Below are 16,488 nucleotides of genomic sequence, written 5' to 3'. Positions count from 1 at the left end.
CTGAAGTGTTAACTCTTAATAAATGAGAGAAAATATAAGGACTATGTAAACATAGCCAGATTAGCAATCACTTTGGGGTTTTTTTGTTTTTTTGAGACACAGTCTTGCTTGTGTTGCCCAGACTGGAGTGCAATGGCATGATCTTGGTTCACTGCAACCTCCACCTCCTGGGTTCAAGCCATTCTGCACCTGGCCTGGCGATCACTTTGACAGAAAGCGTCAGTAAACTTTTATTCTCCCTCTAGGCATTTAAGATAAGAATTGTGTTAGAAATAGGTTTCACCATGTTGCCCTGGCTGGTCTCGAACTCCTGCACTCAAGTGATCCACCTGCCTTGGCCTCCCAATGTGCTAGGGTTACAGGCATGCGCCACCATGCCCAGCCTAGAGTACATAGGATTCATGAAATACATAGGATTACAAAGGAAACTAATGATATTATAATATGGTTTTCAAAAATATATGAGAAAAAGGCCGGGCCACTGCGCCGGCCAACATAAGTACCTTTTGAAAACTTACAGCCCTGCATAATCTACTACTTGTCATATCCCCTTAAAATTATATTTTTTGACTGGGTACAGTGGCTCACACCTGTAATTCCAGCATTTTGGGAGGCCAAGGTGGGCGGATCACCTGAGGTCGGGAGTTCAAGACCAGCCTGGCCAACATGGTGAAACCCCGTCTCTACTAAAAATACAAAAATTAGCCAAGTGTGGTAGCAGGCACCTGTAATCCTAACTATACAGGAGGCTGAGACAGGAGAATAACTTAAACCTGGGAGGCAGAGGTTGCAGCAAGCCGAGATTGTGACATTGGACTCCAGCCTGGGCAACAAGAGCGAAACTCTGTCTCAAAAAAAAAAAAAAAAAATAAGGTGTGCTATGGCTCACACCTATAATCCCTGCACTTTGGAAGGCTAAGGCAGGCGGATCACCTGAGGTCGGGAGTTCGAGACCAGCCTGACCAGTATGTAGAAACCCCTTCTCTATCAAAAATACAAAATTAGCCAGGCATGGTGGCGCATGCCTGTAATCCCAGCTACTTGGGATGCTGAAGCAGGAGAATCACTTGAACTCGGGAGACAGAGGTTGCTGTGAGCTGAGATCGCGCCATTGCACCACTGCACTCCAGCCTGGGCAACTGAGCAAGACTCCACCTCTCTCACACACACACACACACACACTATATATATATAGTGTGTGTGTATGTATATGTGTGTGTATGTATATGTGTGTGTATGTATATGTGTGTGTATATATGTATATGTGTGTGTGTATATATGTGTATGTACATGTATATATACATACACTATTCCCTCCTTCCCCCAAACTCTCACTTTTTTTTTTTGAAATGGAGTTTCACTGTTGTTGCCCAGGCTGGAGTGCAGTGGCGCAGTCTTGGCTCACTGCAACCTCCTCCTCCCTGTTTCAAGCAATTCTCCTGCCTCAGCCCCAGTGCCCCACGTAGCTAGGAGTATAGGCACGTGACACCTTGCCCGGCTAATTCTATATTTTTAGTAGAGATGGGGTTTTACCATGTTGGCCAGTCTGGTCTCGAACTCCTGACCTCAGGTGATCCACCTGCCTCAGCCTCCCAAAGTGCTGGGATTACAAGCATGAGCCACCGCACCTGGCCACTTTTTTCTTACGGAAACATCTGTAACTGAAAAAGATGGTGCCTGGAGTTTACCAACAATAGAGAAAACTAAAGTTCTTGGCTAAATTTTACCACATTTTATTCAGTTTTGTCCTAGATCAATCAGAAACCCACTGAGGCTGTCTTTTTTTTTTTTTTTTTTTTTTTTTTAAACAGGGTCTTGCTCTGTCGCCCAGGCTGGAGCTCAGTGGTGGGAATCTTGGCTCCCTGCAAACTCCACCTCCCGGGTTCAAGCAATTCTCATGCCTCAGTCTCCCAAGTAGCTGGGATTACAGGCACCCACCACCATGCCCAGCTAATTTTTGTGTTTTTTGTAGAGATGGGGTTTCGCCATGTTGGTCATGCTGGTCTCAAACTCCTTACCTCAAGTGATCCACCCGCCTAGACCTCCCAAAGTGCTGAGATTACAGGAGTGAGCCACCACTCCTTTTTTGAGAAAGAATCTCACTGGAGTACGGTGATGTAACCACGGCTCGCTACAGCCTCGACCTCCTGGGCTCAAGTGATTTCCCCCACCTCAGCCTCTTGAGTAGCTGGAACTACAGGTGAGCATCACCACACCCAGCTAATTTAAAAATTTTCTGTGGCGGGCATGGTGGCTCATGCCTGTAATCCCAGCACTTTGGAAGCCCGAGGTGAGTGTATCACCTGAGGTCAGGAGTTCAAGACCAGCCTGACCAATATGGTGAAACCCCGTCTCTACTGAAAATACAAAAATTGGCCAGGCACAGTGGCTCATGCCTGTAATCCCAGCACTTTGGGAGGCTGAGGCGGGCGGATCACGAGGTCAGGAGATTGAGACCATCTTGGCTAACACGGTGAAACCCTGTCTCTAGTGAAAATACAAAAAAATTAGCCCGGCGTGGTGGCGGGCACCTGTAGTCCCAGCTACTCAGGAGGCTGAGGCAGGAGAATGGAGTGAACCCAGGAGGGAGAGCCTGCAGTGAGCCGAGATCGCGCCACTGCACTCCAGCCTGGGCGACAGAGCAAGACTCTGTCTCAAAAAAAAAAAAAAACTACAAAAATTAACCGGGAATGGTGGCATGCGCCTATAGTCCCAGCTACTCAGGAGGCTGAGACAGGAGAATTGCTTACACCTAGGCAGCAGAGGTTGCAGTGAGCGGAGATTGCGCCACTGCACTCCAGCCTGGGCAACAGAGCAAGACTCCATCTCAAAAATAAATAAATAAATAAAAATAAAAAATGTTTGTATAGAAATAGGGTTTTGCCAGATTACCCAGTCTGGTGTTGAACTCCTGGGCTCAAGCAGTCTGTCCACCTCAGCCTCCCAAAGTGCTGCAATTAAAGGCATGAGCCATCGTGCCCAGCCTAGGATTTTGGATCTTAAATTGGCTTTAGTTGTAAATTCAGGTAAATAAAGTAGTAGAAACAGTTTGGTGTTGCTTTCCTGACAGGTAGAAGCTGGATGGGGCCAACTCCTGTGTATTTTGTTTGCAGTGAAGAAGAGCTGTGGAAAAGAAGGCTAAACGTATAGTATTTGGTGAGAAGTATACACGTGATGAAGAAAGTGAAAAGAGAGGACTAACCAGTCACCATTTTTAGAAGCAAAAAGGCAAATAGAACCATGTTTCAGAGCCTCACTGTGAAGGAGCTGTGGAAAACTGCAGCATCCAGGCTGTAACTGTGTTGCAGGCATGTTTTAATGAAGGAATATGGCCAGGAGCCTCAAAGGGACTTTTGAGAATATTATTTTTTTGAATTACGGCTGTTCATCTGTTCCCTTCACTCTCCCCCTTTTAAGAAGGGGTTGGAGCATAAATTATTGTCCAGTAATCCTATTATACTTAGTCATAAACTAGATAGACTTAGCCCACTTTTCTTCATTGTCCTTTTACCCAAATCCCAAACAAATAAAATCTCTATACCATCTCCCTTTCTCTTCCCTCATCCTACCTACAGGCTCCTCCCTACCCCTAAAAAAATATTTTTTGCTGGCATTTTTATTCTACCATTATATAGTCATCAGCATTGTACTGGCCTTTTTATGGCTGATGGAGCCCAGGCGGGCTGCCCGATGAGGGGAGACAGCATTTGGCCGATGGGGCTGGTATGTGCCATTACTGGCCATTGGGCCTTGGTCCTCTACAGCTCCATCCTGGCTCATTAAAACTCTGAGCCAAATAGCCATGCAGGCGCCTGCTGCAGCACTGTAGGGGCCAAGAAGTTAAATGGTTCTCCTAATCCTGCATAATTTATCTCCCTGTTAGCCCCCTCATAAAAGAGTCCAATTCAGCCCTACCATGGAGGGCTTCATTCTCAATTTCCTGTTTTTGTGATGGCCAACTAGTGCCCAGCCCTTCCCTTTTCTCTTTATTATTATTATTATTAAAAATTGTTTCCCTTTGTTCAATACGAGTTTGCCTTAATGTTTTTTTCATTTGGAGCCTCCTATTTGGACCCCACTTCACCAACAATCTGTCCACTTCTGTTGTTTGGACCTGATATTACAGAGCAGTTGGTGGTGTGGTCTTCCCCCTCTCCTCTTCTCCCTGCCCTCCAGCATCCTTTTTTCTCCATCTTTTCTCCTATTCCAGTGTTTTCTCCCTCTTCAGTTCTTCTTTCCAGGGACCAATCTCATTGCAAGATGTTTGGTAGGACATTTTAAAAGGGCACTGAATCAGGTTTTTGTTTTTTCACATCTCCATTTCTGTTTCGTTTCAGAGATTTACAAACGAGGACCACCTGGCAGTTCATAAACACAAGCATGAGATGACATTGAAATTTGGCCCAGCCCGAACTGACTCAGTCATCATTGCAGGTATTTGCTGCCCCAAAAGCCACGTGCCTTGATATCACCAGGCAGTTAAGATTAATACCAGAGACCAGATGTACTGGGAGCTGTACTCCCTTTCTCCCATTAAGAGCCCTTATGTGATCTACATTTAATCAGGAAAAAGGAACACTAAAAGCTCCCAAGTTTCTATTGTACCCTCCACTCTGTTTTTAATAACAAGATTGTGTTCTGTGGTTTTTGAGGGTAGGTGTGTTGAGGTTTCCTCTCAGTTTTTTTCAGTCTAGTACCGTCTTACTTTCTGTTTATTAAGACTTTGAAAGATTTACAGACAAAAGATGCCTTTGACATTTTCCCTACCCACAGCAAAGGGGTGAACAAAAGAATGCAAAAAAAAGCCAACCTAGCCTGGTTGCTTCTCTTCCACTGGGTGTCAGCTTTCCTCCAGCAGGCAGATTGTCAGTTCATAAATTCAACTTCCCTTGTGAACCCAGACACCACTGAGGGCACATTTCCAAAGCTCAAACAAGACATTTAGTCAGTGGGACTTTTCTAAGCCAATTTGGGTGACCTGGAACCTCTCAGCAGTTGTTTTAGATACTGTCTTGCTTGTATATGCCATTCTCAAGGGAGCCCTCTTAGCAACTGCTCTCAAACCAGGCAGCAATTCTGCTGTACCATTTTCAGCCAGACAGACATACAAACCAAAGTGAGCTTTTTCTTTTGATCTATGAGAGGTTCTGATTTACCTCAATCTAAGCAAGCTTAACTCAATATTTAATTCCTAGGGTATTTAGTTGGTGGTTATTACATTAGTTAATAACTCAGATAAGACAGAGTTTCTCTAAGTATTACTGGCCAAAATGCTACCATAGACATGGATAAAGAGAGACAGAACTTCCTCATCATATTTCTATACATGATGAAAGGGACTTGCCACTTGCCTTTACAGGCCTCCTATTCCTCCTTAATTCAGCAGATATTTATTTCATGTCTACTATATACACCAGGCACGTTTGCTAGGAGCTTGTAGATTTGTAATCCTTAGGAAAAGGACATAAATGGGAACACTGTCATCAATGATCCTTAAGAAAACCTGGGGGAAGGTCAGGTGTGGTGGCTCATGCGTGTAATCCCAGTGCTTTGGGAGGCCAAGGCAGGAGGATTGCCTGAGACTGGGAGTTCGAGTCTCTACAAAACATGTTTAAAAATTAGCTAAATGCGGCCGGGCGCGGTGGCTCAAGCCTGTAATCCTAGCACTTTGGGAGGCCGAGACAGGCGGATCATGAGGTCAGGAGATCGAGACCATCCTAGCTAACACGGTGAAACCCCGTCTCTACTAAAAAATACAAAAAAAAACTAGCCGGGCGAGGTGGCGGGCGCCTGTAGTCCCAGCTACTCGGGAGGCTGAGACAGGAGAATGGCGTGAACCCGGGAGGCGGAGCTTGCAGTGAGCTGAGATCTGGCCACTGCACTCTAGCCTGGGCTACAGAGCGAGACTCCGTCTCAAAAAAAAAAAAAAAAAAATTAGCTAAATGTGATGATACATGGCTATAGTCCTATCTACTTGGGAGGCTGAGGTGGGAAGATTGCTTGAGCCCAGGAGTTTGAGGTTATAGTGTGCTATGACCATGCTACTGCACTCTGGCCTAGACCACAAAGCAAGACCCTGTCTCTAAAAACAAAAGGGAAACCTGGGGGAAATCTTAGGGAATAGTGGATAGGGTATACATATAGGTAAGACATAATTAATTCAGGGCATATATTCATAAAAAAAATTGTATTTACAGACAAGTATAAGTGAATACTACAAACAATATGAATACTAAATGAGCTAATGTTAAGTAGAATTAATCAGAAGAAGTTTATTTGAGAGGTAAATTTGGGGCAAGGTTATAAAGTTGGAGAGGTTATTCCAAATGGGTGGAAGGGTCTACACCAAGTCTCCAGGGGTGGTAAGAGAAGTCGCTCCAGGATGGTCTCAAGGAGAAAACGTGTTCTCCTGTTACTATTTGCTTTCAGTTCTGGAATGCTCATCTTGTTGCACATGACTTCAGCTATCATATATCTATGCTGGTAATTCTCACATCTCCACTTAAGACCTGGTGTGTCATATGTATCCCAACCCCTTATGTGAACATTTTTACTTGGCTGTCTTTCAAGTCTTTATGTCAGTGACTGAACTTAACCTCCTTGTCTCCTAAACCAGCTCCTTCTCCTTTGTTATTCATTAGTATCTCAAAATCTTGAGTTGTTTTATTCTTCAAATTCTTTCTATTCTATTCCTTCCTATTCTCCCTACCATCACTTTCTTTATGCTTAGATTCCTCTAAAGTCTCCTAGCTGGCCTCCTTGATTAGTCTCTCATTCTAATCCATGTTGCATACATACTATTGAAAAGCCAGTCAAATTCTACTCTTCTAGTCAAGTCAAAAATCTATCATTATTTTCCTATTTTCTCTTTATTTTTATTTATTTATTTATTTATTTATTTTTTGAGATGGGGGTCTCACTCTGTCGCCCAGACTGGGGTACAGTGGTGTGATCCTGGCTCACTGCAACCTCCCCTTCCCAGGCTCAAGCAATTCTCCTGCCTCTGTCTCCTGAGTAGCTGGGATTATAAGCGCATGCCACTACCGCTCGGCTGATTTTTGTATTTTTAGTAGAGACGGGGTTTCACCATGTTGGCCAGGCTGGTCTTGAACTCCTGACCTCGAATGATCCACCTGCCTCGGCCTCCCAAAGTGCTGGGATAACAGGCGTGAGCCACCGCCCTGGGCCCTTTTCTCTTTAAAGCTACGTAAGCCTGGACGTGGTGGCTCACACCTGTAATTTCAGCACTTTAGAAGGCTGACGCAAGTGGATCACCTGAGGTCAGGAGTTCGAGACCAGTCTGACTAACATGGTGAAACCCCATCTCTACTAAAAATATAAAATTAGGTGGGCATGGTGGATCACGCCCATAATTCCAGCACTTTGGGAAGCTGAGGCAGGCAGATCACAAGATCAGGAGTTCGAGACAAGCCTGGCCAACATAGTGAAACCCCGTCTCTACTAAAAATACAAAAATTAGCCAGACGTGGTGGCAGGCACCTGTAGTCCTAGCTACTCGGCAGGCTGAGGCAGGAGTATCGCTTGAACCCAGGAGGCAAAGGTTGCAGTAAGCTGAGATCACACCACTGCACTCCAGCCTGGACAACAGAGCAAGACTCCATCTCAAAAAAACAAAAACAAAAAAATACAAAATTAGCCAGGCATGGTGGTGCACGCCTGTTGTAATCCCAGATACTTGGGAGGCCAAAGAAGGAGAATCGCTTGAATTCAGGAGGCAGAGGTTGCAGTGAGTTGATATTGTGCCATTTTACTCCAGCCTGGGCAAGAAGAGCAAAATTCTGTCTCAAAAAAAAAGAAAAGAAAAGAAAGAAAGAAAGGGCCATTTATACCTGGATTTTCAGGCTCTTCATAACCTAGCACCATGGCATTCACCCAAGTTTTAACTTGTTTTTTTGTTTTGGGGGGTATTTTTTTTTCTTTTTTTTTGAGACGGAGTCTCGCTCTGTCGCTCAGGCTTGAGTGTAGTGGTGTGATCTCGGCTCACTGCAAGCTCCGCTTCCCAGGTTCATGCCATTCTTCTGCCTCAACCTCCTGAGTAGCTGGGACTACAGGTGCCCGCCACCCCTCCCAGCTAATTTTTCTGTATTTTTAGTAGAGACGGGGTTTCACTGTGTTAGCCAGGATGGTCTTGATCTTCTGACCTCATGATCTGCCCGCCTCAGCCTCCCAGGGTGCTGGGATTACAGGCATGAGCCACCGTGCCCGGCCATTTTGGTGGGTATTTTTTGGAGACAGAGACTCTGTTGCTCAGGCTGGAGTGCAGTGGCATAATCATAGCTCACTGCAGCCTCAAACTCTTGGACTCAAGCCATCTTCCCACCTCACCCTCCCCAGTAGCTGGGACTACAGATGTGCACCACCACACCCAGCTAATTATTTTATTTTTTGTAAAGATAGGTTCTAGCTTTGTTCCCCAAGTTGGTCTTGAACTCCTCGCCTCAGGCAGCCCTCTTGCCTCAGCCTTCCAAAGTGCAGGGAGGCGTGAGCCACCATGCCCAGCCAAGTACTTATTTTTGTACACTATGGTGCTTTCCACATATATTAGTTTTATTTCCTTAACTAGAAAGCATTCTCAACTGAGCACTGTGGCTGACACCTATAATCCCAGTACTTTGAGAGGCCCAGGTGGGAGGATCACTTGAGCCCAGGAGTTAGAGGCCATCCTGGGCAACATAGCAAGATCCCATCTCTATAAAAAAATTTAAAATTAGCCAGGTGTGGTGGCATGTGCGTGTAGTCCCAGCTACTTGGGAGTCTGAGGCAGGAGAATCACTTGAACCCAGGAGTTCAAGGTTACAGTGAGCTATGATCATGCCACTGCATTCCAACCTGGGTGACAAATGCAGACCTTGTTTCTAAAAAAGAATAAAGAAAGAAGAAAAAAGAAAACGTTCTCTGGGGCCTAGTGACACAGTGGCTCACACCTGTAATCCCAGTGCTTTGGGAGGCACAGGTAAGAGGATTGCTTGAGGCCAGGAGTTCAAGGCCAGCCCTGGGCAACATGAGATCCATCTTAACGAAAACTTTTAAAAATTAGCCTCAGGCTAGGCACAGTGGCTCACGCCTGCAATCCCAGCATTTGGGGAGGCAGAGGCAGGAGGATTGCTTGAGGCCAGGAGTCAGAGAGCATCCTGGGCAACACAATGAGGCCCCCTCTCTACCAAAAAAACATAGCTAGGCATGGTGGCACTTGCCTGTACTCCCAGCTACTCAGGAGGCTGAGGTAGGAGATCACTTGCATTCAGGAGTTCAAGGCTGCAGTGAGCTATGATTGTGCCACTGCCTTCAGCCTGGGTGACGACAGAGTGAGACCCTGTATTTAAAAATACATACATACATACATACATACATAGCTATGATCATACCACTGCACTCCAGCCTGGGTAACAGAGTGAGACTCTGTATCTAAAAATAAATACATCATATATACATACATAAAATTAGCCGAGCATGGTGGTGCACACCTGTAGTCCTAGCTACTTGGGAGGCTGAGACAGAAAGATTGCTTGAGCCCAGGAGTTCAAGGTTTCAGTGAGTTATGATCATGCCATTGCACTCCTGGATGACAGAGCAAGACTGTCTCTTAAAGAAAAAAAGAAAATGGGCAAGTGTGGTGGCTCACACCTGTAATCCCGGCACTTTGGGAGGCTGAGGTGGGCGGATCACTTGAGGTCAGGAGTTCAAGACCATCCTGGTCAACATGATAAAACCCCATCTCTACTAAAAATACAAAAATTAGCCGGGCCTGGTGGTGTACACCTGTAATCCCAGATACTTGGGAGGCTGAGGCAGGAGAATCACTTGATCCCGGGAGGCGGAGGTGGCAGTGAGCCAAAATTGTACCACTGCATCTAGACTAGGTGACAGTCTGAGACTCTGTCTCCATAAAAAAAAAGAAGGCTGGGTGCGGTGGCTCACGCCTGTAATCCCAGCACTGTGGGAGGCCGAGGCAGGTGGATCATGAGGTCAGGAGATTGAGACCATCATGGCTAACACAGTGAAATCCTGTCTCTACTAAAAATACAAAAAAATTAGCCAGGCATGGGGCAGGTACCTGTAGTCCCAGCTACTCAGGAGGCTGAGGCAGGAGAATGGCGTGAACCTGGGAGGCGGAGCTTGCAGTGAACAGAGATCACGCCACTGCACGCCAGCCTGGGCGACAAAGTGAAACCCCATCTCTACAAAAAATACAAAAATTAGTTAGGCATGATGGCGCATACCTGTAGTCCCAGCTACTCAGGAGGCTGTGGTGGGAGGATCACTTGAGCCTGGGAGGCGGAGGCTGCAGTGAGCCGAGATCGTGCCACTGCTCTCCAACCTGGGTGGCAAAGTGAGATCTTGTCTCAAAAAAAGAAAAAGAGGCCAGGTGCGGTGGCTCATGCCTGTAATCCCAGCACTTTGGGAGGCCGAGGCAGGTGGATCACTTGAGGTCAGGAGTTTGAGACCAGCCTGGCCAATGTGGTGAAACCCTGTCTCTACTAAAAATACAAAAAATTGGCTGGGCATGGTGGCATGCGCCTGTAATCCCAGCTACTTGGGAGGCTGAGGCAGGAGAATCACATGAACCTGGGAGGTGGAGGTTGCAGTGAGCCAAGATCACACCACTGCACTCCAGCCTGGGAAAGAAAAGAAAACATCATCTTAATTTTCTACAGCCAAAAGCCATGTTTTCTTTTTTCTCTCTCTTTTTTTTTTTTTTTTTTTTTTTAGGCAGGTTCTGGTTCTGTCACTATGGTGGACTGCAGTGGCACAATCTTGGCTTACTGCAACCTCTGCCTCCCAGGCTTAAGCCAGTCTCTGAAAAAACTAGGATCACAGGCATGCACCACCACACTGGTTAATTTTTGTTGTGTTTTTTTTTTTTCTTTTTTCTTTTTTTTTGTTTTGAGACGGAGTTTCACTCTTGTTGCCCAAGCTGGAGTTCAGTGGTACAATCTCGGCTCACCGCAACATCTGCCTCCCAGGTTTAAGCAATTCTCCTGCCTCACCCTCCCAAGTAGCCGGGATTATAGGCATGCACCACCATGCCTGGCTAATTTTGTGTTTTTAGTAGAGACAGGGTTTCTCCATGTCGGTCAGGTTGGTCTCAAACTCCCAACCTCAGGTGATCCACTCGCCTTGGCCTCCTATAGCGTTGGGATTACAGGTGTGAGCCACCACACCAAGCCAATTTTTGTATTTTTTGTAGAGATGGAGTTTCACCATGTTGCCCAGGCTGGTCTTGAACTCCTGAGCTCAAGAGGGGATCTACCTGCCTTGGCCTTCCAAAGTGCCGGGATTGCAGGCCTTAGCCACTGCCCCCAGCCTAAGAGCCATGTCTTAAATCTGGGCAATACTCCTATATTCCTATCCCTTCCCTCCCCCAAACATATACACAAGTGTATGCATGTAGCACCAAAACATATAGAAAGTATTCAGTAAAAACTTACTGATTTTTTTGGCTAGGCGCAGTGGCTCACGCCTGTAATCCCAGCACTTTGGGAGGCTGAGGCAAGTGGATCACCTGAGGTCGAGAGTTCGAGACCAGCCTGACCAACATGGAGAAACCCCGTCTCTACTAAAAATACAAAATTAGCTGGGCATAGTGGTGCGTGCCTGTAATCCCAGCTACTCGGGAAGCTGGGTCAGGAGGATCCCTTGAACCCGGGAGGCAGAGGTTGCGGTGAGGCGGAGGTTGCAGTGCGCTGAGATAGCGCCATTGCACTCCAGCCTGGGCAGCAAGAGGGAAACTCTGTGTCAAAACAAAACAAAACAAAAACTTACTGATTTTTTTTAGGATTCGTTAGAGCAGGTTCAGGGTTCTCTGATATATTTTCAGTCTGTTTGTTCACAAACCAGAGCCATTTGAAAGTTAGAGGCCACCTGCAAAGTGAGGAATTAGATTTGACACAGGGGAGCCTTTAAAAAACCAGAAATGAGCCTGAACAGCAGGGCCAGGAGAAGTTTGTTTGAGCCTCATATCAAAGGTCTGAAAGTCCCTCCTCTGCCCTAGCCATGCCCTTAGCTGCCCCCTCCTGTTCCACTTGAGTTGTGATTTTGGGTATGCCCTTATTAAAGTACTCTCTAAGCATAAAGGATGATATTACTTCTACTCACCCAGGGATGGAGGGAAAGTGGCTTTATCATTAGCCAACCAAAGCTGCCAGAGAACCTTTTAAAACTATTTTGAGAAGTAGTGGTAACTTTTCCAAACACTCTGATTCAGAAGAGGTTTTGTTTAAATTTTTTATAAAAATCGTGCTATTTCCATGGAAAGTCCCACTGTACTATTTTCAACTGATCAGGCTGGAAGCGGTGTGTTTTTTTTTTTTTTTGTATTTTGTTTGTTTGTTTGTTTTGAGACAGAGTCTCACTCTGTTGCCCAGGCTGGAGTGCAGTGGCAGTAATCTCGGCTCACTGCAGCCTCCACCTCCTGGGTTCAAGGGATTCTCCTGCCTCGGCCTCCTGAGTAGCTGGGACTACAGGAGCCTGCCACCATGCCCACCTAATTTTTGTATTTTTTGTAAAGACGGAGTTTCACCATGTTGGCCAGGCTGGTCTCAAACACCTGACGTCAAGTGATACACCCGTCTCAGCCTCCCAAAGTACTGGGATTATAGGCGTGAGCCACTGCGCCCGGCCAAGAAGGGGTGATTTTAACCCCAGGTCTCACTCCTTAAAGTATCATTTAAACATTGTTCTCTATTTTTGTCATTCATTCTAGTGGTTTAGGGTATGAGATGAATCCCTGAAGTAGCATGCCAAGGAAAGCCATCGTAATAGAGTTAGGATCCGTGAACAAGATTCAGGTCTAAAGAAGCAGGATTGGGAGGGAGAAGCTCAAATGTAAAATTCAGGTTGCTTAAAAAGTTCCAATGGTTTACCAAGAGCCTTTCTCTTCCCAAGGGCAGAGGCACAGTGTTGAGGAGAGATTCGTGCAGCCCCTGTGGGCATATTTTGGCTGGCAAAACTAAATCCAAATATCCTGGTTTCGGGAACTTGCTCTGGGCCTAGGTCTCTGTGAAATTAGGTCTATTGTTTGCAGTTTCCTTCTCCAGCTCATGATCTTGCTGTCTTACTCCTCAGCCCCTAGATTTGCCTGGAATCCTTCAGAAGGTAACAGACCATTATTACCTCAGTGACCACTGAAAGACAAGGCACTATTTCTTACTTGGTAGCTTTAGTCAGCAAACTCAACCATCTGATCCTCAGTTTCTTCTCATCAGATTTTAACATCCATCTGCTTTTTCTGCTCACTTCAGACCTAGCTAGCAGGGAGTAAGTTTACAAAAGAAAACATTGCTTAACTATACTTAGTTTTCAAATCTAGAGGTTTCACAAAACTGTGTCACCTGTGTGGGTAGTTTGGTTTGGTTGGAGGTAAACGAGGTAAAACTAGCACTGAGAGAAAAGTGGGTACATGGATAGTCACACAACAAAACGCTGTTCTGTCTTCCCCCTGCTGGCTTTGAGGCAACACAACACAGACACCCTCTGGTGGCCTAGCACCAGCCTTCACCTACTAGAGTTCCATTAAAGCAAATTTGCCCTAACACAAAGACTCTATCTCCAAATCAAAAAGTACAAATGCATTATCTATATACTATTTAATATCAAGTTTTAATTTCAGATCAAAACTAAAACAGTTTCCTTTTCTTTCATGTCTACAGATCAAACTCCTACTCCAACTAGATTCCTGAAGAACTGTGAGGAGGTGGGACTCTTCAATGAACTAGCTAGCTCCTTTGAACATGAATTCAAGAAAGCTGCAGATGAGGATGAGAAAAAGGCAAGAAGCAGGACTGTTGCCAAAAAACTGGTGGTATTCAGACCTAGGCTATTTTCATTGTGCTTTGGGATAATGTTCTTAATTGGTTAAAACACAAAATCATGGGCTTAGTAGAGTAAAACCAGATAGTAGTCACTAATCCCAGTCAGCCATTCAGGTCTTTAGGAGTTCCAGATGATGGATCAGCACAAGTCTGTTGTCACCGAAAATTAGTCCTCTTGTTCTTCCAGGGGAGTATTAGTTTAATAATCTGTTTTTAAAAAAATATTTGTATTATAAATATGTTGAAGATGTTAAAAGGTGATAAATTACTCAGATTTTGTTAGATAACATATTCGTTGCCAAATCCCACTCTTTCCTGAGCTGATCAGACTTCTCAGCTGCACTGTTTTTTTGAATCAGCAAGTCAATAAACATTTATCAAATTTCCACTCTTCTTTGTTTCAGTATATGTGGTTTTTGCGTTTAAGTAGCTTTCTACTATTATTCAAAGTATTAAAGATAAGGATGTTCTCACTGTCTTTCAAAGGAGATCAACCAGGACGGTGAAAGAACTAGAAACTATGTCACTTCAGGAACTTTTAAAGAAATCGAGTGGCCAAGTACATTGGCTCATGCCTGTAATCCCAGCACTTTGGGAGGCCAGAGTTTCAGGAGTTCAAGACCAGCCTTGGCAATAGCAGGACCTCCATGTTTACAAAAACAGTTTTAAAGATTCATCAGGCATGGTGGTGCATGCCTGTAGTCCTAGCTACTTGGGAGACTGAAGCAGGAAGACTGATTGAACCCAGGAGATCAAGGCTGCGGTGAGCTATGATTGCACTACTGTGCTCCAGCCTGGGTGACAGAGTGAGACCCTATGTGTGTGTGTGTGTGTGTGTGTGTGTGTATATATATATATTTTTTTTTTTTTTGAGACAGAGTCTTGCTTTGTTGCCCAGGCTGGAGTGCAGTGGCGCGATCTCAGCTCACTGCAAGCTCCACCTCCCAGGTTCACGCCATTCTCCTGCCTCAGCCTCTCGAATAGCTGGGACTGTGGGAACCCACCACCACACCCAGATAATTTTTTTGTATTTTTAGTAGAGACGGGGTTTCACCGTATTAGCCAGGATGGTCTCAATCTCCTGACCTCATGATCTGCCCACCTTGGCCTCCCAAAGGGCTGGGATTACAGGTGTGAGCCACTGCGCCTGGTCTGGAGACCCTATCTCTTAAAAAAAAAAAAAAATGGGCCAGCGCAGTGGCTCATGGCCGTAATCCCAGCACTTTGGGAGACTAAGGCAAGCGGATCACAAGGTCAGGAGTTCAAGACCAGCCTGACCAACATGGTGAAACCCCGTCTCTACTAAAAATACAAAATTTATCCAGGCATGGTGGCACACGCCTGTAATCACAGCTACTCAGGGGGCTGAGACAGGAGAATTGCTTGAACCCGGGAGGCGGAGGTTGCAGTGAGTCGAGATCGTGCCACTGCACTCCAGCCTGGGCGACAGAGTGAGACTTTGTCTCAAAAACAAAGAAAGAAAGAAATTGAGGAAATTTTGGTTGGAAAAGAGATTTAGTGTGAACAAATTGCAGTCTTCAAGAGTATTCATTAAAAGAGGGATTACATTTATTCCATGTGGCCCAAAGGTAGAAGTAGGACCACTAGGTGGAAGCTCTCACAAAACATGTTCAATTATATGTAGGCCACTTAGTAGAGATATTGTACAGGGGATTAAAATGCTGGAATCCCTTCTAATCCTGAGGCACTATGATTCTCTGATTTTAGCCTTTATATAGTCCAGATCCCTAGAGAATCCCTTAGTTTGGAAGACCAGAGGAAATACTCGAAGAAGCAGAGTTGAAGGGAGATAGTTCCCATGGAATAAGGGGCTTGGAGGAAAAAGAAAAATGCAAAGATCAAATTTTACTTTAGAATTAGAATTCTAGGTTATTGGTCACTATTTTATTTTATTTTTTTGAGACGGAGTCTTGCTGTGTTGCCTAGGCTGGAGTGCAGTGGCACGATCTCGGCTTACTGCAAGCTCCACCTCCTGGGTTCACACCATTCTCCTGCCTCAGACTCCCGAGTAGCTGGGACTACAGGCGCCCGCCACCACGCCCAGCTAATTTTTTGTATTTTCAGTAGAGACGGGGTTTCACCGTGTTAGCCAGGATGGTCTCGATCTCCTGACCTCGTGATCCGCCCGCCTCGGCCTCCCAAAGTGCTGGGATTATAGGCGTGAGCCACCGCGCCCGGCGATCACTATTTTTAAAATCAAGTCTGTGTTCCTGATTTTCTGGAATCATAAAAGATTCCAATATCTCTATCCCAAAACATATATATAAACACATTAACCTCACAATTGCATGGTATAGTGAGGCATGGGATCCTATCAGAATATAGAATAGCTGGAACCGCTTTTATTTTTCCCTGTATTTAAGAAGAAGTTCCCCGGGAGCTCTTTCCTTCTAAGAGGGCATAACAGGTAAATCTAGATAGTTACACATGACTTTTCCATCCAGTTTAAGTGGTAAGAAAGCAAGATAGTGTCTTTATCACTGGAGTTATTTCCAAGTTCCATGGATTTCTATGAGTTTCTTTTTATGCTGTCTCCCTCAAACTAACAGAAAGTGGGCTGCACGAGGCATGGTGGTTCATACCTGTGATCCCAGTGCTTAGGGAGGCCACAACGAGAGGATTGCTGGAACTCAGG

The 16,488-nt window shown here is 45.4% G+C and overlaps 1 protein-coding gene across 16 annotated transcripts in view; it reads left to right on the top strand.

Moving 5' to 3' along the window:
* The window catches only part of ATF7 (activating transcription factor 7), a 120,664-nt gene that overhangs the window by 74,168 nt on the left and 30,008 nt on the right, over window positions 1-16,488 (top strand). For 4 of the 16 annotated variants that reach the window (XM_031650522.1, XM_021922466.2, XM_031650518.1 and 1 more), the window contains 2 exons: window positions 4,338-4,434; window positions 13,671-13,822. In XM_031650522.1, coding sequence (XP_031506382.1) covers window positions 4,338-4,434; window positions 13,671-13,822 — 249 coding nt within the window. The other 12 variants (XM_031650526.1, XM_031650520.1, XM_031650521.1 and 9 more) reach the window with 7 other exon arrangements.

Source organism: Papio anubis, chromosome 9 (genome assembly GCF_008728515.1).
Source record: "Papio anubis isolate 15944 chromosome 9, Panubis1.0, whole genome shotgun sequence".
Lineage (NCBI taxonomy): Eukaryota > Metazoa > Chordata > Mammalia > Primates > Cercopithecidae > Papio > Papio anubis.
Note: the sequence above shows the minus strand (reverse complement) of the source record. Positions and strands in the feature narration are given on the sequence as shown.